At 38.3% G+C, this 23,127-nt stretch overlaps 1 protein-coding gene across 3 annotated transcripts in view; it reads right to left on the bottom strand.

Annotated features, from left to right (window-relative positions):
• Positions 1–230: 230 nt before the first annotated feature.
• NUCB2 (nucleobindin 2) overlaps positions 231–23,127 on the bottom strand; it is a 38,404-nt gene continuing 15,507 nt past the window's right edge. Inside the window, exons 5-15 of one of the 3 annotated variants that reach the window (XM_087745662.1) lie at positions 20,684–20,787; positions 18,804–18,989; positions 18,065–18,155; positions 16,645–16,703; positions 15,049–15,141; positions 13,926–14,015; positions 13,162–13,332; positions 12,749–12,830; positions 5,024–11,293; positions 1,023–3,153; positions 231–767 (exon numbers count right to left, since the gene is read on the bottom strand). In XM_087745662.1, coding sequence (XP_087601788.1) covers positions 11,181–11,293; positions 12,749–12,830; positions 13,162–13,332; positions 13,926–14,015; positions 15,049–15,141; positions 16,645–16,703; positions 18,065–18,155; positions 18,804–18,989; positions 20,684–20,787 — 989 coding nt within the window. In that variant the 3' untranslated portion in view covers positions 231–767; positions 1,023–3,153; positions 5,024–11,180. Of the gene's footprint in view, positions 768–1,022; positions 3,154–5,023; positions 11,294–12,748; positions 12,831–13,161; positions 13,333–13,925; positions 14,016–15,048; positions 15,142–16,644; positions 16,704–18,064; positions 18,156–18,803; positions 18,990–20,683; positions 20,788–23,127 lie in introns of those variants that run through there. The other 2 variants (XM_087745663.1, XM_087745664.1) reach the window with 2 other exon arrangements.

Genomic DNA, 23,127 nt, shown 5'->3' with positions numbered 1-23,127 from the left:
AAATTACATCTTGTGGTTGAGATGGGAGAGGGAAAGTAAAACTGCTCCTGTCAGACGGGTTATCTCCTGAAAAGCTAACTGGTGGTGGAGTGGCTGGATTAAAGATAACAGAACCTCAATTTTTGGCTTTTATTTTTTTAACAGCCACTTTACGTTTAGCAAGTTTCATAGTGGGGAATATAACATTCTTCACTCGTTTGAAATAAAACAATTCAAGGAAAGAAAAAATCCGAGCTTAAATTCAGCCTTTATTTATACCAATTTGTTGGAACTTTGGCAGAGAGTCTCAGTGCCAAAAATAACATGCCAAGTGAATATATCTACTGGAGCACCAAGTGGACTAATTCAAAAGCAAGCTACAGCCAGGGGCTCCTGGGGCTGAACCATGCTTGTACAGTGACTCATAAATTACACCTTCCTGTGCCAAACGACTCTGTACACCTGAAACAAAATTATTTTTTCCCTCAAGTTACATGAAATAGTGCTCTGTACTGCCCTTACAGTGAAAGGACCCATAGATGTATTATACATACCTGGAAGCCTTGGAAATATCTCTTTTGTGATGGGTTTCTCCAGGCTTTGTACATTACTTTGAAAGCAAATTTTTTTTGCCAAACATGAAAGCCGTAGGTGTTACCTGAAGCACAGACTGTAGGTAGAAGCAGTCACCTGCGTTGCCTGGTAGCTCTTGTTTGATGTTATCCTTGATTATATCCTCCTCCAGTGACCAGTGGATTGGAATCTCTTCAGGGCAGAAATCACTTACTCTATATATACACAGGCACAGAGAGATGTTATGGTATTTGCTAATGCTAGATAAGCAGATAAAGATGTGAAAAGGAGGTCAAATAACTTGATCATTTAGCTCTTTATAGCCTTGGTATTTATATATTTGGTTATTTATACAGGAAACAAGATCGATCCAGTCTCAGTGAGGAATGCAATAAGTATGAGAAATAATGTGCTTTTGACAGCTTAAACACAAAAAACCTTTAGTCCTCTAGATAGGAAAATGTACTTACTTATAATAATTTAGTACTTGTCCAGCTACAGGGCTTCTGTAACAAATGTAACAATTATATATTTTATTATATTTTCCCTGGCTTATGAAGTTCCTAGTTTCCCCTTGCTAGTCCTCCTCATGGTCCTCAAAACAGCTATGCCAGCACAATTTAAAAGGTGGTGAATTATGGAGTACCAGTGCTTTCTCTACTGCAGGAGAAGCAATCTATTTACTTTCTTGTCAATCATCAGTGTCATCCTATTAAAAACTATTTCCTCAGGAAAATACTTCACAAACTCCAAGACCTATTTTTTCCCGTTTTTCTTTTTTTTTTTTTTTTTTTTTTTTGCTTTTTGTAAGATTTTCTTGAAACCTTCTAAAAGAGAGAGACCATCAAGTCTGCTCAAGGGATTAGGCTCCCTGATTTCCAGTGGGGTAGGCAGGAATACAGATGCTGTGAGCACTCTGAAATTCTCAGGCTAGCTCTGTTTCTCAAACTGAATCTAGACCTCAAGCTAGATTTAGATCTATATCTGGAACATTTTTCTTTCTTTTGCATGCATTGGTTTGCAAGTGCAGTGCTATGTAGGTGTCTCACGCTGGGACAAACAATCAGATCTGAGTAGGATTCTTTTCTTCTTTTTAATGTTTTGTTAAGATAGTTCATGACAAAGCCTGTGAAATATTATCAGGAGCAGTACTTTTGTTCCTGCTTAGATTCAGTCCTCTCAAAACTCTATTTCTGTCATGTCTGTGCATATAAAGCTGGACATCCAGGACACAGCGGCACTGATCTCACTCCAGAGAAGACTCTGAGTGAGTCTGACTCATGGCAGAGCTAACACAGGTCTAAAGGCAGTGCGTCCTCTCCAGACGTTTTCAGGTGGACCGAAGAGGAAAGCATAAGCATACTGCCCAAAGAACACAGGATAAAAGAGTCACTTTGTAAAGTGAGAGAATAGGATTTCCTTGCAGTACCATTTGAATATGTAACTTCAGCAGTGACCTGCACTGTGTGGTCATGTAAATGGAATTTAGTTTTCTTTGCAATACAGTTTTGTCTCCATCAGCAAGAGACCCCTTTTTTTAACTTCAGCATCTGTGAAGGACCCTTCTGAAAGCTTCCCCAGTTAGAGAGATCTGGTGACTATGGCCAACCAGTGTTTGAGAGATTAAGCTGCCTTCTGTGAACAGAACATGCCTTCTCTGGGGAAATGGTTTCTAGACATCTTAAATAAGATGTAGGGAAACGCTTTTCATCCCCGTAGTTCCTGAGGGCCTGTAAGGGAAATGACCAGCTGTTGAAGAACCAAGTGTAGTGGATAAGACAGCTATCTGGAGAAAATATATAGTATTACTAAGAGTAATTCTGTGTGAACACATAGGAGAAACTGTGTATTTATGGGAGGGTGTCTGGGTTAGAAGAAATGACTGTCACAGCTCTGGAGACAAAGAACACCCATCCTTGTAACAGTGAGATGGAAATTTGGGAGTCCTAAAGTGGACGCTTGCTTTGAAAACTTCCTTTAGCAGAATTGCTTTCTCTTCTCTTGCAGCGTTACATTGTGTGTTGCATTGCACGTTACGCCATGAGAAAATTTGTACCTTCCTCTCTTGTGGATACTTTAGAGAAAAAGTTTATTGGATGAAAGCCCACAGTCTGGTGATTCAAAACAGCTTCTTCCAAATGCTTCATTTCTATGCTCCCTTTGAATGCTAGTATTTTTTGAGGAACTGCAAGGAAAAAAGGGACAGATTTGTTTCTAGATGCACATTAAATTAAAAAGAGCAAGAAAAAGAAATGAACGCTGATTGTTCTCTCTCTCCTGCATGGGCCACATATGGTCAGCAGTATGTGTGCTATCAGGAGGGGCTTGGGGATGGTATACAGCTTGCTTCTCCCTTGCCTCTGTCCCGGCAGGCGATGCTGTGCCAGAAAGGTCTTCTCTGCTGCCCAGGATGTGCAGGAGGCTCTGCGTCTCCCCGATGTGGCAGGAGGCTGCCCTCTGCATCGCCGGGCAGCTTTGCCCCTTCCTTGCCAGCTGTGGGCAGATGATGTCCTCCCTCTCCAGCTGCGAGAGTGCTGGGAAGCCAGTGGTGGGAGCTGCCCCAGGACAGACTACAGCCAGCTTCTGGTCAGCATTGAGGAGCTGTGCACCAAGGAGAACAGCTATGTGAGAAGTGAGCTGCATTTACACAGTGCACATGGTTGCCTAAAATAAGCTTGAGTTACCTTTTATTTTTTTCAACTCATAAACATGAGTTGGTTTCTCCCTTTACAAAGGTTTAGCTGCTATACTGTGATATGCAATAAAGTAACAAAATATTTTTATGCACTAAAACATGCATTTAAATTATCTTGATTGAAGAGCTGCAATTATTTAAATAATGTCTAGACCACCACTGTTGCCAGATACATGACTATACAGGCAGCTACAGCCAGCCAGCCTCCGAAGTTTCTTCCACATGAATTTGTTTGTGAAAGGGTTATTAAATGCATACGTTTGTCACTGTTTCTTTTTAATAATGAAGAAACCGTATCATCAAGCACTCTGAAGTTCCACTGATTACACACACACATCAGTGTGAGCAGGTGTCATGTATTAGCCACTTTCCAAGTCAAACTGCATCTTTTCAGGTAGTCCTTTGGCAGTACGTAAATGCATTGCATCTAATCCCAGCACTTTTTTCCCTATTCCGTAACTATTATGTTGCAATTCGGTTTTGGGGTTGGTTGGTTTGTTTGTTTAAAATAAATTTTTAAAAATGCTCTGTGCATACTTGGTGCAACACTGGCTTTGTCCTGAGGAGCCCGAGGGACATCTGAAACATTTAGGACATGTCTAGGCTGAAAGACGAGCTACGACAAAGCACGTATAAGCTGGCAGAGATCAAACGGGTGTGATGCCGACTGGTGATCCCTGGCCGTCAGTGAAGCTGGTGCCATGCGGGCAGTCAGACAGCTGCAGGATCCAGCCTGAATCCAGCCAGCGCAGGCCTGCGGTGCCACGTAACAGCACAGATGGCTTAGGAATCTCCAGCCTGCCGGTAGCCACCAAAGCACCAAATGAAAACGTTGCTTTTAAGCAAAGGGGAACAAAAGCATGCGAGCGTTGCTTTTGGGAGCAGTGGCTAAAGATCACAACAGCAGTAAGGAGTATTACAGTGCTGGCTGTAGTTGCTCATCCCTACTATTAGACTTAGAATAAAATAATTTGCAAAACCAGTTTTCAATGTAGAAATTGTAATACAATCAAAATTGGAACTTAGACACTTGAAACCACTTACGTGGTTTATAGTGCTTAATGTACAGGAAAGCTATCAGTCCAACCAAAAGACAGGCAGCTGTTAATCCAAAGACTGAGCCAATTAAAATGCAACTTGGGAGCTGTAAATAATTTGTGAATTAATAAAGACTATTCTGATGATACTGTAATTACCTGTAGATTGAACTAAATCTACCCATCAGGGCAGATGACTGGCTGGTTATTTTTCTTGCCTGAGTATTGCAAATACAGTGGAAAATTAAAATACAGATACTTATTTAGACTATGAATAGCATATGTGATTTATTAAGTTCCTGATAATTTTATAATACTCAGCGAACACAACGAAGTGAACATTTACAGCACTTAATTTTCCTGTTTCCTTGCTAAAAAATAAAATGCATAGAAAGAGGGTATTTAGACTAAGAATTATAAAACTATTTCAGTTGAAAATGAGCTGTGCCTTTATGTGTAGTAAGCAGCATAACACTGAAGACAGACAATTAAACTAGAGATACAGGGGAAACTGATCAAAAACTTAAGGCATGCCTTGGTGATAACACCCTATTCCTTTATCCCAGTTCTCATATTTAACATAATGATTTTTTATCAGTTTGCTTGGCTATTCATTGGCGATCACGCTTCCCTGGGAGCTTCAGAGACTGAATGAACTGGCATCTCTAAGCTGGCTCTGATGCATGCAATTTTTACCTTTAGAGTTCCTGGGAAAAGATGCTAATACAAAACAACTTACCAGCTACCTCCCAAGAAGCTGTTCCTTGAGCAGCATCAGGAGTGACAACGAGCTGGCATCTGTATAATCCTGTTTCCTCCAGCTGTATTTTTGGCAGAAGTAGTGCAGCATTGCCTTTTTTTCACTGTCTAACATGTAGGCTCCTACTCTAGGAGGACTGTGGTTTCCAGCTATAAATGTTAACCGTATCTTTTCCTGGTCAATATGTTGGGTTTTTAAATACCAAGGGATTCTCATATTTTTGTTATCCAGTTGTGGTGTACTGTGCTTGGAGATCAAGCATGGTACAGAGGTATCTGTATTCAGGTAGAGCATCATTAGCTTAGTGCTCACTTGCACTTTCAGGCTCTCTTCCAACAGGAAACAGCATAATGTAAGAAATGCATTCTTGTAAAAGAAAAAAGAAGAAGAAAAAAAGAAAAAGCCCTTTTGAAACTTGGCAGCTGTTGTTTGGCTTTTGAGGGATTGTTCCGTTTTCAACATCCTATTTTATTATGCCACCGGTCTGCTTCTTAATTAGCTTTTAAAAGTGCTCAGTAATCCTTGTCTTAGACTCCCTCTAGCGAAGAAACTGTATGCAACTGTATGTGCTGATCACGTGAAAAGTCGTTGTGTCTTAAAACAGATGTTGCGCCACTCGTCCATGGTACTAAATGGACTGGCAAGGTCTGCACAGCCTGTAGAATAGACATGGGCTCAGGAACTTTGCTCATTGCTACTGAAGTATCTAGTGTCTTTCTGCAACTGTGGAAACTTCCATACATGCAAGTTTGCATTGGACTCTACTCCACGGCTGAATAACTCCTCCTCTTCTCCTAGGTGGGCTCTGAATTCATGCAGCGGGGCAACTTGGTGTGATGCACAGTGGAGGTGGTGGGCTACCTGCACCTCCATCCTACTTTCTCCACTGTCACTGGTGATAGGGAGCACAAAAACTGAAGTCCTCGTCTCAATGTAGTATTGACAGCAATGATAAGCTAGTGGGAGAGGACGTGAAATATTAGAGGGGAAACTCTGTATATTGTATGCACCATCACCTCCTATAACACAGAAATGGCTCTATGGGCAGTTTCTTAGAAGACACCAGCTGTGAGCTGTTATGTGTTAAGGGAATGCACGTTTGAGTAAATACAAATTGTTTGCAAGAGACTGAACAGCAGTCACTGTGCAGTCATTCAGACTTACAGCTTCTTGAATTGATGGAAAAGGTACAAAGCATGGAGAGGTCAGCTTTGTAGTGCTGCTTATCCCTGCATCTCTCACTGAAAAATATACTAGGTTTAGAAACTTGCATATCTCTGAAAAAAATTACTTTTCCTCATTGATATTGTACTTTACTACACAAGCAAGTATGCAGGCTGTTATTTAGCATAGTATTGGATAGTATAATTATAAAAAGTGTTACTATTGCATACAAAGTGATTCTGGCAAGTATAGCTTTTAAGGCATTAGAAAACATCAGGGAAACTGTAGATGGTTTTGATATTTGCTATCTGTGGATGTGCAAATAGTAGGACTCAAGCCAGTTCCCTATTTCCTATTATGTAAAAAAAAAAAGTTCATTTCTAGAAATGTAACTAAACTACCGTGACTGTCGCTGTTTTCAGATGGGACTCTCATTTCACTGCCTTGGTACAACTACCTCTTAGTTTCAGTAAGTAACAGATACGTGCGGATGTAAAGAAGGAAGTACTTCCGGGGCCAACCTTTCTGACAGCTCCTGGCATCTGCTACCTACTTTTGCATAAATTACAAAATGACAATCCATAGCTCAGAGCTTCATTTCTTTGCAAAATGCCACCATGCATCAAATTCTTCTTAATCAAGACACATTTACATAATGGAAAAGTCTAATGTAGCTGGATATGGCATCATGTCCTGTGGATGTCCCCTAGGGATGCACATTGCCACAGCCATTCTGACATCCTGAAATGGCCGATACCTGGCTTTGAAGGCAAAATCTGTAAGCAAAGGGAAAGCAACCTATGGCAAAATCTGTTACTAAACCTGCAGGTGCTTCACCCTCTCTGGGATTTCTGTTTTGAATTTGAACAAATCAGGGAAGTGTGTGGTGTTGTCAAGAGTTTGTAATGCTGTTGCAGTAGCTTTTTAATTAGTTGGGTTTGTATTTTTATGAATATAGAAAATTGAGCATTCAAGTACCTAATTAGTGAACAGCTATTGCAGTGAGGCAGCTGGTGCCACAGAAGCACACAAGCTACTTATATCTTTTTATAAATTCCTTTTCACATTGTTCCAGAAAGCAAAAAGTGGAGGGCAAACAGGAAGGGCCTCTAAGAAGAAATACAAAGTTGTGCATATAGACAAGATCTAAACCCACCTCTTTCCCACCCGCTTAAAATAAAACACTAGACGTCTGTCACTGCGCTGAGTTTCAGTTTAATCCAGTTAAAAACTAATCTATACAAAGTACGGAGCGGGGCTTTTTTTTTTTTTTCCCTACATATATTGCACTGGAGGATATGAATTTGTACAACATTGACCAAATCTTACCCCTTCATCCTCCTACCGAAATCCCAGCCAAGTACAAAAACAAATCTCTGCATCTTTGTCTTGGAACTGGTGTCTGTATGAAGTTACATTCAGCTTTCTTGTAATCACCTCCTAAATGAAAAGCAGAGTACAGGTGAAAGCACTGGTGCCCATGATATTCCAGTCCCTTATTTATCTGTGATTATAGCTTTCTACTTCTGTACTTAGCTGTAAGCTTACTTTAATATTTTTTTTTCAACTTTAAAAAGCTCCTGAGAAATCAGTACCATGGCAGAAACATGCTTTTAGTGGCTAATACTTTTAGTCTCTTTTATGGAAGAGAGAACCCAATTAAAAGAAGACATCAGCACTGAAAACAATGAACACATTAAAAAACAACAGATTTGCTAAACACTTCATGTGTAAGCATGACTTCAGCACATTGCATAACCTCTAAGGCAGATGTTCCTCACAGTCAGATAACTCTTATTTAAACCACACTTCAGAATTGATCTACAAAAATAGTTTGACTTTATTACACGCAGACAGAGACCTCTTTTAGCCTGGGCCTGAAGAATGATACCCTTCCTCTACAGAGGACAACAAGATGGACAGTATTGGGTGAACATTGCATGTTGACAGACCAGACCTAACATACTATCTTTTGAAAGAACATCCACCTAGTCCTTGCTATCTTTGTGGACATGTGATACAGGTACCCATGCATATGAGATTTTTGAATTGGGTGGATGAGCACGAAGTTGTAATTTGGGCTCTCATCTCAAAAACACTTAGGCAACAAACTTAAGATGTGTTCAGTAGGAGTTCAATAACTTAAGCGTTATTGAGGACTGAGGCTCTGACTTTGACATAATTTAGGGCAAATAACTCAGTTTGACTAAACCTTGATTATTGTTAGAGATAAACCCAATCATCAATTCTAAGGTTTAAAAAACTGCCTGTTTCCAATTCTAAAAAATGAACAGAAAGTCTGTAGTATATTGCTAAATTGCAAGCCTACTAATTAAATTAACACTGACAAGAACAACAGTTAGGTATCAGATACCAACTGAAGGAAGGATGTGCACATTTTACTGAACACACCTCAGTGGCTAGTTGAAATGCAGAAAGAAGCACTTTTGCTAATGCTAACTCACAATGAAACGACAAGTGAAAATCCCAGCTTCTCACAAGTGGCTTTCTCAGAGTCACCACTGACACTCACTACACTGTGGCGTGCAGAAGCAGAGTTCAGCACCCAAGTTACAACAGTTCTTTACAAAACTCTGGTTGTTTCAAAGTAAATGGGATAAGGGGGACATAATGCCCATCTCCAACAGCAGGGAGAGTCAGGGTCTTACAATCAAAATGTAAGAGGTTGCACTGAAACCGAAGCTTGAGCATTACATTACAAAGCATGTAATTACATATAATGATATTTGTTAGGAGGCAGATGTAGCCTGAAGGAATGATTTGTAAGGTAGAAATGCCTTCACACCAAAGGTTTCAGTCCTTGATTCTCTACAAACCATCTGTGGCTGTATCACTTGTCCTCTGTAAACTTTCATGTGGGATGGGGAGAACGCAAAAAAAATTTCCCCTCACCTTTTCCACAATGTTTGAATAATTCCCCCTTTGTTTCCCTCCTTGCTCTGTTACCCATCATCAGGCTACGCTCCCAAAGCCAGGGCTGTGCACTGAGCCGCTCTGTTAGTCTGGATGTAGCTGTAACTATGTCTGGGCCTCTTAGCAAACAGATGAAGTTGTTGAAAGGTATTTTAGTCTCCTGACAAAGACATAATCAAACTGATGTTAGAATTGCATGGAAATGACAAGCAGTGGAGACACTTGTTTTGGAAACGAAATTAAAATGTGAACCACTTGTGTAGAGAACAAACAAACAAACAAACAAAAAGGTAAAAGAAGTCCAATTGTTTGAGTGGTGTAAATGAAGGAAATGTGACATGACAACTAACAAGATGAAACAGATAAGGAAACCTAATCTGTTCCAGCAGTGAGTTCCATTATATTGTGTGGAGAACAAGAATGTGCTCAGGCCTTATGAAAGAAGCCTTAAACATGGAAGGAATATGCCTAGCTTCTATCAATCAAAGTTCTTCAGAGTGAGAAACTTCCCAAATGTCAACACAGAATGTTAGTAATTGCCTTCTGTCTTTTTTGAGTTTGCCTAAAATATTCAAGTCTTATTCTGAAAGGAACATCTTTCTATAACAGAGGCTTGCCTCTGTTTCTTTGCTCAAAACCCAAATGATCTCCTTTAATGACACTGCCAGCAGTTAGCCACAGAACAGAAGGAAACGCAAAGGATGCTTGCCAAGGCTAAGGTGTGTGTGTATCAGTTCAAAGCCAGCATTATACAATCAGAACAATCCATGTTTTAAAAAAAAAAAAACACAAAAACCCAAGCAAACAAAAAAAAACCAAACAGGGTTTACACTTTAGGATACTTTCAGTCTGAAATGAATGACAAGCAAGGACAATCACAACTTTTCAACATTATAGTAAAACCCACAGGAAAATCAACTTATTCTTGTAAAATCTTGGCTTACAATATTAGGGACCTATCCTGGTTCAATACCAAAATAATACAATCAAGTAGCACCCCTGCTTTAGGACACTTCATAAACTTACACCAACTGCTGAAAGATTAATAAGAGTTAATAGTGAGACTCTTAACAAGTCAAAGATTCATGTCTGAGAAGAGCTTTCTGAAACACATGGTGCGTTTTAAAAAATCTGATATTATCATAGGAGGTAGGATAATCTGTACAGAAAAAGACAATGAGTCTTGTTCTGTTTTGCACAATATTTCCATCAACATAAAAAGCTTACTTAATAACATGCAAAATTTTGAGATCAGCTGGCACCTGATGAAAGAAACAGGGACAAAAGTACTGTCCCAAGAGCCAGCTAAGTATTCAACTGCTACATGGAATTAATCTCCACAAGGAGGACGGTTCAGATCAATACACCAGAAGTACAATATTCCTTTTGAAGACTTACAGTGAAATTCTTAGGCTTCTGTAAACATGAAAAATATTCACTGTTCCACTTAATTCTTTGCTGTGTTTAGATTTTAGAAAGTGCAAATTTTCTGTGATTAAGGATTAGAAGTCTGATTTTTATTTGGTCTCAAAGAAGAAAGGGCTTGGTAGTGCTGGAAATGATAGGCCTTTATCTATGGTCTTTGTTTCCCCATATTTTGCTTCTCAGCATTTCTGGAAAGAGTTTCTACATAAAACTAGACCTAACTTGACATTCAGGCCAGTTCCCTGCTTCTTCTCTGAGAAGATTTCGATTCATGCCTAAACACAGAATGGCAGACATCTCCTCCCTTTTTGTAAGAGAAGAGCTCAGCAGCTCAGTCCCCTGGCCATAAAAACCTTTAGTATTAAGTTTCCTTAATTCCCTCCTCCATTATAGCCTCTAAATGATCCCCTTGTTGTGTTCCTCACTGATGCATTGGAGAGAAAATTAGTTTCGTTTATTATTCAAATCTGATTGATACCTAATCTCTAATATTCCCAATGATTTTACAACCTTGGGAAGAAAGTGGAGAGTTCATGTTTCACTCTGATTTCCTGCCCCTCCTCCCCCCCTCCCCCCCAATAATAAAGATGCTATAAAGGTGAGGCACAAGTGGTTAAGGGTGAACTTGATCAGTTCTAGCAGCTGGCTCTTGGACATGTCCTGGTGGTAAAGGCTGATCACCTCCCGCAGGGTGTTTTGGTGCGTCTCCAACTTTGTGCTCCCCAGCTGTAAAACAAGAATAAAACCATTTGTAACTTTGCAATTAAATTAGCCCCAAATGTGAAAAGTCTCTAAAGGAAAGTTTCTAGTGTAGGGACAATCAAACAAAACCTTCTATTTCTTGGTTTGTAAGTGGAATCAAGGATTTTGTACGTGAATAACAATGAAATTGGATTGAGATTACCCAATAGACTTCATTATTATAATATTCAGAGTTTCCTCAGATTGCTAGTTGTTTCTGTTTTCTGTGAAATGTTTTTACTTACGTAACACAGTGGTTCTTTGGAGATGGTTCTTTCTGAAATGTATTATGTGTTTATGAAACCTTTAATCCTAATATGGGAAGCTTGGAAAGAAAGAAAAAAGAACTACTTGCTCCTGTATTTTACTCCTCACTGCATTGATGATACTTACAACATTCTCGCTTTGCCTACCTTTGAATACTAATTTTCACAGTTTGCTGAAGATTTCAGAACATACACTTGCATTTTTGTGATTTTTTTTTTCCCTTAAATTACCCTTAGTAGCTCCAGCAGCCTACAGATTAGAACTATCGTCTACTTGGATCTCCTTAACTCAGTGAATGAATAGTGACTAGTTCTGGCTAATATGAATTCTTATGACGCCTTATTAAATGACTTTGCAGAAAGTTTTTACATAAAATATGTGTTAAGAACAGTATCTGCTACAATACTGCCAGTATCAAAAGATGTATCATTAGTCCAACTCCCAGGGCATCTGCTATTACACAATGTTTTTACTGAAGGTGAGGGGAACTGAGGCTCTCAGAACTAAGGATCATAAAATGAAATTACCCACAGGCAGTCTGGAAGCAAATGAAAGACAAAATTAAATTGGTACTGAAATGTCATTATTTCTCTTCATAGAACTAAGTGGCTTAGAGATAGAATTTAAGGGTACTCAACAAAGTGAGCTGTAATCACTGAATATAGCATTTAAGGTTTGAAATCCCACTGTTGGCCCTGCAGGAGCAGTTAAGAGCTTCCAGTATTCAAAAGGCTGCCTGGATATAGTTTGAAGCCTTATGTTTCAGATGAATGTCAAGAAGTTCTTGAGCTCGACTGATAATGTTAGCACATGAATGTGGAAGCCAATAAAGCCATGCTAGTTTCAACCTTTCTAGAGGGGGAGAAAAAGCTCAGTTAGGATGTATGGGAGAGTGGATTCCCTTTAAAGCACAAAAGAAACAGGACAATGTGTTAGGAATAAGAGGTGCTAATATATACCTGACCATTTTGTTGCCACCAATGAGCAAATGCGATGATTTATTATGACACTATTTTCTTCTGAGGGTGTTGAAGCAATTGGTCGTTCATAGTGTCTAAAACTAACTTGTCATGTCACATTGTGCCCAACTGCCGGTAAACCGGCCACAGAGGATGACATTTACATTGGAGATCTTATTTTCAAGTGTGTATATTTACACAGAAAGATACATACGGGGTTGGAATTTCAGTTCTCCAGCTGGTCCTGCAGGAGGATTTCCTTGCTGTAGTTTCTTTTGTTCCATCTGTTTTACAACCTAGTGAAAAATAAAATACCACAGCTGAAAAACTTAAATCTGTCACCTCTCCCTGATGTGACATAAATAAATACACTTAAAAGAAGTTTTGCAGTCATTATGTAAAGTCTTTGTTAATGGGTATACTACTGAGTTGAGATGCTTGTGTTGTTTGCTATAATCCTGAATACTAGATTATGTTTTGCTGTGGTACCATTAGTTAAGAATTCAGTTGGGACTCATATGAGAAATCAAGGTAAAGAATGCTCCAGAGCTGGGGATTGTCATGAGCCGTTACATATAGAAGGATACAGAAAAGGAAAAAAAAAAAAATCTGTTCTCCTAAGTGTACCTGCTGAAGCTCTTGTTTCTGAGCCTGAAGCTGGTCATGCTGCCTCTGTAGCTCTTCCTTCTGTTTCTGAAGATCTTCTGCCTTCTTTCTAAGTTCATCTTCCTGCTGAGAAATATGACTTTCAAATTCCTTCAGCTCGTCCTCAGTGAAGAGCTGCTGTTGATCTAGTGTCTGCAAGAAAATACATACAAACATGAATAGCTAGACAGGACAAATGTGAATACTTAGGCAAGAATGCATATATATTTTTATTATCTTCCCACTGAAATTATTATTAGCTGAATTGTACAGTTCACCAAACAACCCTCAGAATTTTCATCAAAACATCCAGACATGACACTGTAAAGGGTTAGTACACTCGCCGTAAGAAACAGTAAAATAGCCGTTTCTCAGCTACTTTCTCAGCAAAATTCTACCACAGATTTAGAGGTAGGGAAAAAAAATTCCTCTTGCTTCCACCTGAGCTCTTATCTTCCCTTGAAAGTGATTCATAAACAAAATGTCCATTTTCTGTTTGAAAAGCATGTGGGAAAAGCTCTTCTAGAATCCACAGGGTGGCGCAAGACCTTTTCCATGTGTGCGTGGACCATAAAGATTACATCTGCATTACATTAGTCTTCTACGTTTTGTACTTTACATTTAGCTAAGGCCCTTAACCACACGCATACCAAAACAGGACTGAAAAAAAGCAAAGGTCAGAGACATGCCATTCGGTTTCCTGGTTAGAGTGATGGTATGTTGTACTTGGAACACATTCTCATTACCTCCCAGCTATCTGGCTCCAAAAATTCTTTTTTCTCTGTAGCTCGCAGGAACTCTTCCAAAGTCACTAGCCGGTCCTTGTTAATGTCAACCTATTTGAAGCAAAAAATTAAACTCAACCTAAAGGACAGGTTTTGGTGGAGCTAATGTTTAATTTCATTATGTAAATATCTTCAAATATAACCATTTTATTTTTAAACTGTCCCATTTTCACAGGAGTGCCTGCACCATCTTCTAAAAACTTCACTCAGCTTAACAAAAATGGAAATAAAAAGTAAATCCTCACATTTTACTTCAAAATCCATTGGCTTTATGGGAAACATTATTTGTGGTCACAGCCCCAACGCTAATAGTGGCATGTGTGATTTTTTTAAGAAAAGTGTTTTGTAGCTTTCTGTTAATAATTTTGTGACTGTGAGTCAGAGTAATCTCCACTGTTGCATAGGGAGGTTTTAAAACATAAAAAAAACCCCAACTGAATTGTGTCAGAATCCTTTAAGGGAAGGGAGGAAATGCTTCCCTTTATGACTAATAGAAGACCAGGCTTACTCTGTTCCTCAAGCTTAAGGAATATAGTTGAGTACAGAAAAGATATGAGTGAAAAACACGGTGGTTCAAAACATCCTCTTCCCTTTCCTCTGCCTCCTGAGCTGAAAATCTATCAGAGCTAGTAAAGGTATTCACTGTCATAGGTGATATCTTGAGCTCTGAGCCCTCTTCTGAAGGGACAAAGGTGAGCTACATGAAGGAAGACATTGCTCTACTCCCTCTTCTCACACCTAAATCTTACCCATTTGCCAAGTGCAAAAGCATATTTAGAGTTTTCCCTGTTTGACACAAAATTCACAGGGAATTTCTATTGAATCGTAGTATCTGCAAAAGATGGAGGCTACAGCACAATTCCTTCTCTGGAACTTCTAAAATAAAAAATAGTCAGCAGGCATTTACATCCGAATACAGGGACAGGGCTTGAGAATTGTAACTTTATGTGAATCCCAGCACAAACAGCATTCAGTGTGACAGGTCGTCCCTTTCTGCTGTACTTGGACAACCCTTCATGTTAGGAGGACTGTACTTCTTGAATATAGAAGGAAATCAGCAGCTCTACTGAACATCAGATCCCACCTCATTCATTACATGTTCTCTCATTCTCAGCCTTTCTTCTTCCATTTCAACCATGTCATCCTCTTCATTTTTGGGATCATAAACTTTTTCCAGCTGAAATTCAAAATTAGCAAATGTTAGTTTGGAGAAAGGGCTGCTCATTCGAATGACAGAGCATATTTGGAACAGTAGTGTGAGATGTTGCTAAGAACAAGAGTTCACCATTTTTCCAATAGAGTGAGAGTGTGTGTGTGTAAAATACTCTTTTAGCATAGTATTTAAGCAACAAGTGAGGCTTTCATTCCTAAGAATGAAGTTTTCAGTTAATTCATGTGGTCTGCTGTAATTCAGTGCTGTGGACATTACAGTAAAATTGACCTCGGCATGCACAGTCTGATCCTACATTTGATTCAAAGCAGGCAGAGTTTCCATGTGGTTTCTGGAACAGGAGAGAGTAGCTTTTTTACCAGAGCACGCAGCTGACCCTGTAAGCATTCAGGATATCACAAGACAAATTGAGTGCTTGATTTAATGGTCCGCTTCTCTTCTTGCACAATGTCTTTCTGGTGAGTTTATGCTTATTTGCTTCTACTTAGCTTTCTTAGTCATTTGGTTTCGCTTGCTTAGCCATAGTAATTTTAAGGCCCCAGACTATTTTTAAACTACAAAACTGCAAAATGGTGGGACATATCTGTCAAAAAAGAGTGCCATGTATCTTCGTTGTATTAGAGGGGATTGTCACAAAGTATTGTTAGAACTGTGTATTTGCAAATTTAATTTCTTCAAAAATTTACAGTAGTTTGAATTTATAAGCTTCTATATACACTGTATAGCACATTTCCTCCCTGACTCGTGAAATCTAGAAAAAAATGTAAGACTAGATATTGACAGCCATAGTACTGGATCTTTGAATGGGAAGCTTAGGGTTTTTTTCTGCTATACCAAAATAGAAGCTACTGAAAAATGAAGACCAAGGCCCTTCATTTATTCATCTGCAACTGCAGAATTTCAGTACATTGCTATCATTACCCTTCTGGGAGGCAAAGAACCACTAAACATTTGTGTTTTCACAGACAAAGAACCAAGGCTTAAAGAAACTAAGAGCCTGTCTGCTTTATCAGATGTACATGTGCTCTAAACTAGCTAGACAGAAAATACGTGAAATTTCTGTTGCTGCTTTCATAACGTGCTGTCTTTCAGCCAATTCACACGAGCGTGACCCGTTTTCTCTCAACAAGTCTTATGACTTTAGATTAGCACTGAATGAGCACAGAACCTCCACCAAGCTGCATCTAGCCAGAGCAGGAGTGCAGCTCTCTGCATAGCAATTTATACAGGCATACCTATCCTGCAGATTAATTATAAAATCTCAGACAAGCCTGTGGCAGAGAAATACATGAGTACTAGACCTCTGGTGTCTGAGTCCTATACTTCAACTACTTTATTTTCCCTCCTGATATGTTTTTATACTTTTGTAGAAACATTAAGGATGCACAAAACTTGGCATGAATAGTCTAATTTGTAGTCCAAAGCCCCCAAATATACTTGGAAAAAATACAGACATCCCTGTAACCATTTACTGAAACAAGTTAAACTTTTGAACTTTTTTTTTTTTACCTCTTTAGTAAATAGGGCTTCTAATTCTTGCTCATCCAGGAAACCATCATTATTGACATCTACATAAAGAAATGTTGAAAATACAAGTTGAGTATGTACAGAAAGTAATACATGTAAATAGTTCTCCATGAGTTAAGTAAGTATCAGCATACACATCTCACATGGATTAAAAACCTCATTTAACAAGATGCTGGTTACATAGGTCGTTTTTTCTGTTTAGGTTTTTATCAGGCATTGGCTGAACTGTATTGCCATTCTTGGTTGGTTAGTTGGGCAAGTCTGGAGCAATCTCCCTACTTCTTAGATTAGCAGACTGAAATAGGTCACAACAGGATTGCTCGGAGTGCAATTGCCAAAAAATACTGCTGAGAACAAGTTGTCCCAACTTAACAACTAAATTTGTAAATAGATTCAGGAGCAACAAAAATCTGCAGAAAACCTTTGCAAATAAATGTTATTATGCAATACTTTTGTTTAATTGCTTCAAAGTTTTTGATATACTAAGCTTTAAGGCAAAACGTTGTTTCAGCTATTTCTGTTTTGGTAAGATTTGCACAAAAAGCTACCAAAATTTTTCAGAAAATTATCTTTCAAGATCTCTTTCGAGAAAGAAGAAATAAGGTTTAATAACTATAATACATATTTATATATTTTATAAACCAAGATAAAAGTTTAGACTCAAGCTAGTACACTGTTCTTCAGTTAAATTATCATCTTTGGGATTAGTCAAATGCTGTGTGCCATTCAACCTTTTACAGCCCAGTGCCAGGCAGGATCTGCTTAAGGGTACTTTATTATGAAGCATTTAACAATGTCGGGATATAAGGTTACACATTTATATAATCACATTTAAAGCAAAATGCCCATTGAGATGCATCGTCATCTCCACTACTATTTTATTGTTTCTAGCTACACGCAGCTCAGAAATATAGAGGCAGGATTGGGGGTAATTTTGTTTTTTGTTTTATTAAGGGAATGTTGCAACATCAGAAGTGGCTTGGCACTTCTATGACCACTCCAAAGATAAGGGGAGTCTGGCACTTATCTGCAGAGATGATGAGAAAGCAGGCTTTCCCACAGACATCTCTGAGGATTTATTCCTAGTATGTAACATGTAAGCAAAGTTATAGTTATGGACAGCCCTTTAAGTACCCATAATTCCCTGAGCAATCACTACTGGTTATTGGCTGTATGATTTTATGAGTAATTAAACAAAACTGTTTTCAACTTTTAAACCCCATTTAAAACTTTGCAGTAAACTTACAAACAAGAACATAAATGTTTTCTCCTCTATACTCTTGAGATTCATCCAAATTCCTTGAGGTATAAGACTTCATCCTAGCATAAGACAAACTCGCCCTCAGCAGAAGGTAACAGAAGGTCACTTCACTTGTTCATTAAATTAAACTAAACCTCTTACCGTGTAATTTGAAAAATGTTTTGGGGTCAAATTCATTAGGATCTAGGCCATCTGCTTCTTCCCACACCTCTTTCAGTTGATCTTTGCTTCCCTATAGATTGGTTACAAAGAAAAACTATTAAAAAAATGATTAAGTGTAATTTTGCTGCATTAGCTTTGCATTACAGTTTCTCTGAAAGGCTTTATTTTCTGTTTGGTCATGTTGCAAATGGAATCAATTGCATTATCTTTAATTCCCTTTTGGTCAGGTCTAATACTTTCGTTAGACAAGAAGGCCCAGGGAAAGAGGGAATGTCAAGAAAATGCATATTCTGTGGAAAGGAACACCTGTAATAATCAGTCATGGCCACGCAGACTCATCTAGAAACAATAGCTGAAGGGAGTTAAATTAGTTTGCCTTTTCTAGAGCAAAAGGTGCTGTGACACAGTTCGTTGCAGGTCAGGCATACCACGAAGGCATCCCTACAGTTTTGAATACCATTCTGGCTTCTTCCTCGTGAGTTTTATCTTCTTTGTAAATAACAATTCTGCCAGAAAATAGCATACTTGTACAGAAAAAATGGGGGTATATATAGTGGGTTTTGTAATGCTCTCAACACTGTTCCCACACTCTGCTCCCATGTCAATGAGAAAAGGCAAATGCTGAGAAAAAACAAGATATACCCTTCTCTTCACTAGCTTTTTCTCTCCAGAAAGGAAAGCTTCCACCCAATCATATAAGAACAGACTGTGGCCTTACAGGATGGTGAACTTTAGGGTGATCTCCATGTTTTTTCTTCATCTCCTCAAATTTGGATTCTTCTCGCTGCCTCTTTTCTTCATCCAGTGTTTTTAAATACTCTCTCCTCTCATGTTCTTTCATCATCTCATATTTCTTAAACTCCTCATGGCGGGTCTTATCATAGTTTTCCAGGTCACTTGTAGCCTAAAAATTAGATATATGTAGACATATGATTATGCCACACAGTTTTGTTAACACATATGACATTAAAAACACTGTATTGTTCAGATCTGTGGGCAAGGCTGGCCATATTGCCATTCTCCTCTTAAACATGAGGTAGACTACTTGGGGGTTTCCTTTCACATGACAGCGATGCAGAAACATCCCTCCTCACTTTGTTATTTTCACAGAAGTTAATTTGCATGTGTTCAACTGCTGGACAATTTTTGAAACTACATAGTACTGTAAGAAGGTATCAAGGTGCCCTATCTCATCAATTAATAATAAATTAACTCAAGTTAAGCATGTCCCATACTAATTAAGCACAGTTTCAAATAGTGCCATTAACTCCTTGTTTATTTCAGAATAAGAACATTTGTAGTTTATCCTACAGTCTAATGAAAAAAGTGCCTTCATTAATAATGGGAGTTAGTTTGCAGTAGCTTAATACAGATTAAACCAAAAAACGCAAATTATATGGCGAGAAAGGGCATGAGGGGAGAACTTCTGACAAGTACTTGTATAGAGTTGAGAGATGTATCATTTTCAGACAGTTCAAGGTATTAAAGGACGTTTTGGTAGTGCTTTTCAAAGTAATATGTTCATACCTGATATAGTCTCTCCGTTATTTACATTTTAATTTTCAGATTCACTATACCTTTTCAAAACCAATTCCAAAGCACAGACCCCCTAAAATGCCCACTACACTCTTGTCAGTATCTCAGCTGAGAAATGGGAAGACAAGGAAAATAATACAGTAAGAAAAAGAACTGCCTGCTGAGATATGCTTCTCCTAGCCAACCAGAATTTTCCCAGAAGTGATGCTCAGAAATGGCAAGAAACTTTATATCTATATAAAAAATAATTTTACAGAAAATCAAGATAAAATTTTCCAATGGTAAAAAGACTCCACAAAAATTACAGGAAGCTTAAAATATACGTTGTCTTTCCATTTATTTTGAAAATATAAAAACTGCCAAATTCTCATGTCAGACATGCAGTGCTCTCTAAAGAATACCTGAGACTAAAGTATTTTTTCCCCCTTGGGAAGTGTATTTTTTCCAGCAGTTGAAAAACGCCATGCCATGCTTAGCTTAACTGCATCCCCTTAATAAATACGCACCGAAAGAGAACGCCACGCCTGTGACTGATACTGAATCTGCTAAATAGACATTGAATCCCATGCCCAACATATGCAGTTTCTAATATTGATATCTTAAATTCTACTCTGCTGTGGTTTTGCAGCTTGATGTGTATGTAATAGATCCCAAAATTCAAATGGCTAGTTTAGGGATGATTTTTTATGTCATCCTGTGAGACACTTAAATCATTTAGATTTAGAAATCAGAAAATACACTTGGGAAAAATGTACCCCATCAAAACTGCATTTAATTTAAATGCTCCTCAAAAGGCGTATTTTATTCCCAAAGTTGTTTGTACTGGCACATGAAAGCAAGTCCTGTTAAGATGCCATCCCAAAATTTATGGGCTCTTCAGCATAATGCACACTGACAACCGTTTTCAAGTGTGCAATGGAGACAAGTGACTTTTCTCTGAAAATGAAAACCGTACTTCATTTATAAAAAAAGTGGTATGTATAAAAGGATTTGGCTTTACCAGAGAAAAAGCATAATAATGAATACCAAAAAACCCCATAGTAGTTTATATCTAGCACTCACTGCTTTGATCAACATATCTAAGTCTTTAGGTTCGAACGTGTCAGGATTCTGATGGTTCAGGTGCTCAAACTGTTTCAGGAGAGCCTGATGGTCTATGCCAGTGTCTGAAAGAACAAGGTACAAATATAAAACATTAAGTTTGAAATCAAGCGAGATCAGGATGTTAAAAACTTTCAGATGGGAACTTGTGCCTTGTAAGTACCTGAGGCTCCCTAAGGACTGGATAAGTTTTTCACTGTTGGAGGAAACTATAGCAACACTTCTAAAGTTGCTTTTCCTGAAGGAGATTGGCAAACTTGATAGCAATTTGCACTGTATTCCTTCTGACGTGTCAGTGTTGCATTGAACACAATAATTTAACATGCACAAATTAAGGCCTGTGTTTCGGCAAGGAAACGTACAATCGATTTGAGCTTCACAAACTAAGAAAAATATTTTATTCCCTTTCATATAAATCAGATAGTTGAAGTTATGTGCGGTACCAGAGCTAACAACTTGCATCTTTTTCCTGAACTGGGAGAATTCTGACTCTTCTATTGCCCTGTTTGCAAATGACTTATATCTGGCTAAAGATGTATGTACAATATGGTATAAAATTATATCAAATCAGATAAGCAGATATTCAAATTTCATTTGTGCAAAACAAGAAGTGCAAGTCAGTGGAGAGTCAGGTTCTGGGTCTAAAAGCTGCAAACATTTCTCTCTTCCTTATGACAGGAACTATACCCAACAATATCAATACACAATGCACTAACAACAAAACACATTTCTACAATAGGCTTTTCTAGCTGTTACCATGGTTTCTGACTGCTAATACTAGATAATAATGCTATCTGAATCAGCATACACTTTGATATGTTATATATAAAAATTTTGACAAGCATTTACTAGTTGGCTTAGCAAAGAATATTTTATTTGTTTAAAAAAATGGGAAAATACAATACTGAACATGTTATTCTTTGGTAAACTATCTGTCTTACACTCAATCATGTGTTTGTATTATCACAAAACAGCAAACACTGGCTGGGGCAGATTTCAACCATCATTCCTCCCTGGTGAGATCATAATTTTTGTTGAAATATATATGCCTTAGCCTGTTTTTGAAACATTTTTTATAAGTGTAATAATAGGCATTTTAAAAAAGTAAACAAAAAACAAAACAAACCAGAAACAACAAAAAAACCCTGCCGCAAACCCATTTTCCACCATTCCTTATATTTATGGGAAAAGACTTATTCTATTTGACAGTATTTACTTGCCACATTACTGTATTATCTGAGACCCAACCCCTAACATTCTTCTGTCCTGTACCAATCAGTCTAGTAGGATCTTGGTGCAAATGTTTAAGAACATCTGGATCAGGACTGATTATACGCACAATATAATATCAAGTCTGTTTTTTTTATTTTTAGACCTGATCCATCTGAGAGGGAAGAAAACAGGGGAGATTTTGTGCTTTTATTTTTTTTTTTAGATCAGATAGAAGACTAAGATAAGTGGTGTTACAGGGAAAAGATTAACAGAACAAATAAAAGGAAATCAAACAGCTCTGCGTGCTGTTACTGTAGAATGCTCTTTTGTACACGTTCCAAGATGTTACATAGGTGTACAGATGCAGCTGTATTTTATAGATAATCTGGCCATACTTGTTGTATGTGGTGTGAAGTACTCGCTGGTAGGGCTGATTATAAGCTTTACAAAATGTTTCCGACTCCCGATGTTTTCACATCTTTGTAGTCAACTGGATATTTTAAACTGGAATAATCTGTTCTTGTTCTTTCCCACATGTAAGATCTTATACTGTAACAGATCTGATCTGTTGGGAGGAATTGTTTTTCCAAAACATGCTCTGTTAGTTACTCTTGATTTATGGAAGTAGAGAGGGCTAGAAGTAATCAGTCCATTAAGCTATTAAAAAATTTCAAAATACACAAAATTATTATGTACACAATCAGGTATCATTAACTGCTGTCAACTAGCTCACTGTGAGTGTCACCATGATGTCACTGGACCGCTTGCCTGCAATAGGAGCATGAGACCGGGTTCTTGGGAGCTAAAGAGCTGCCTGAGGAAGATGAACATGGGGTCTGGCAGGTACGTGAGGCAATGCACCGACTCCTGTGGAGAGGCTACCGCTGGTCTGCACTGTCCAGCTACAAGTGGACTGTACTCGCTGGACCAGAACATTCATTAAAAGAAAGCAAAGGACAGAAAGATCATCTGACACCCTCAGCCAACTCTATATTATTATTCATTAATTATACTATGGTAGCACCTAAAGACTTCATTGGAAAGGTACTACACTGTAAATATCTTTTTTCTCAAATTAATCCGATGTTTTCCTGACCCTAGTAACATCCCCATGAACACATATTTCCACATGCGTACTTCTTCAGTCTACTTCCCACCTCTAAATTCGGCTTAGCCTAGAAGACAGATCCTTA

Source organism: Nipponia nippon, unplaced genomic scaffold (genome assembly GCF_047370975.1).
Source record: "Nipponia nippon isolate SJK-2023a ecotype South Korea unplaced genomic scaffold, ASM4737097v1 scaffold_10, whole genome shotgun sequence".
NCBI classification, from domain to species: domain Eukaryota; kingdom Metazoa; phylum Chordata; class Aves; order Pelecaniformes; family Threskiornithidae; genus Nipponia; species Nipponia nippon.
The sequence above is the reverse complement of the archived record's forward strand: the minus strand, read 5'-3'. Positions and strand labels throughout refer to the sequence as shown.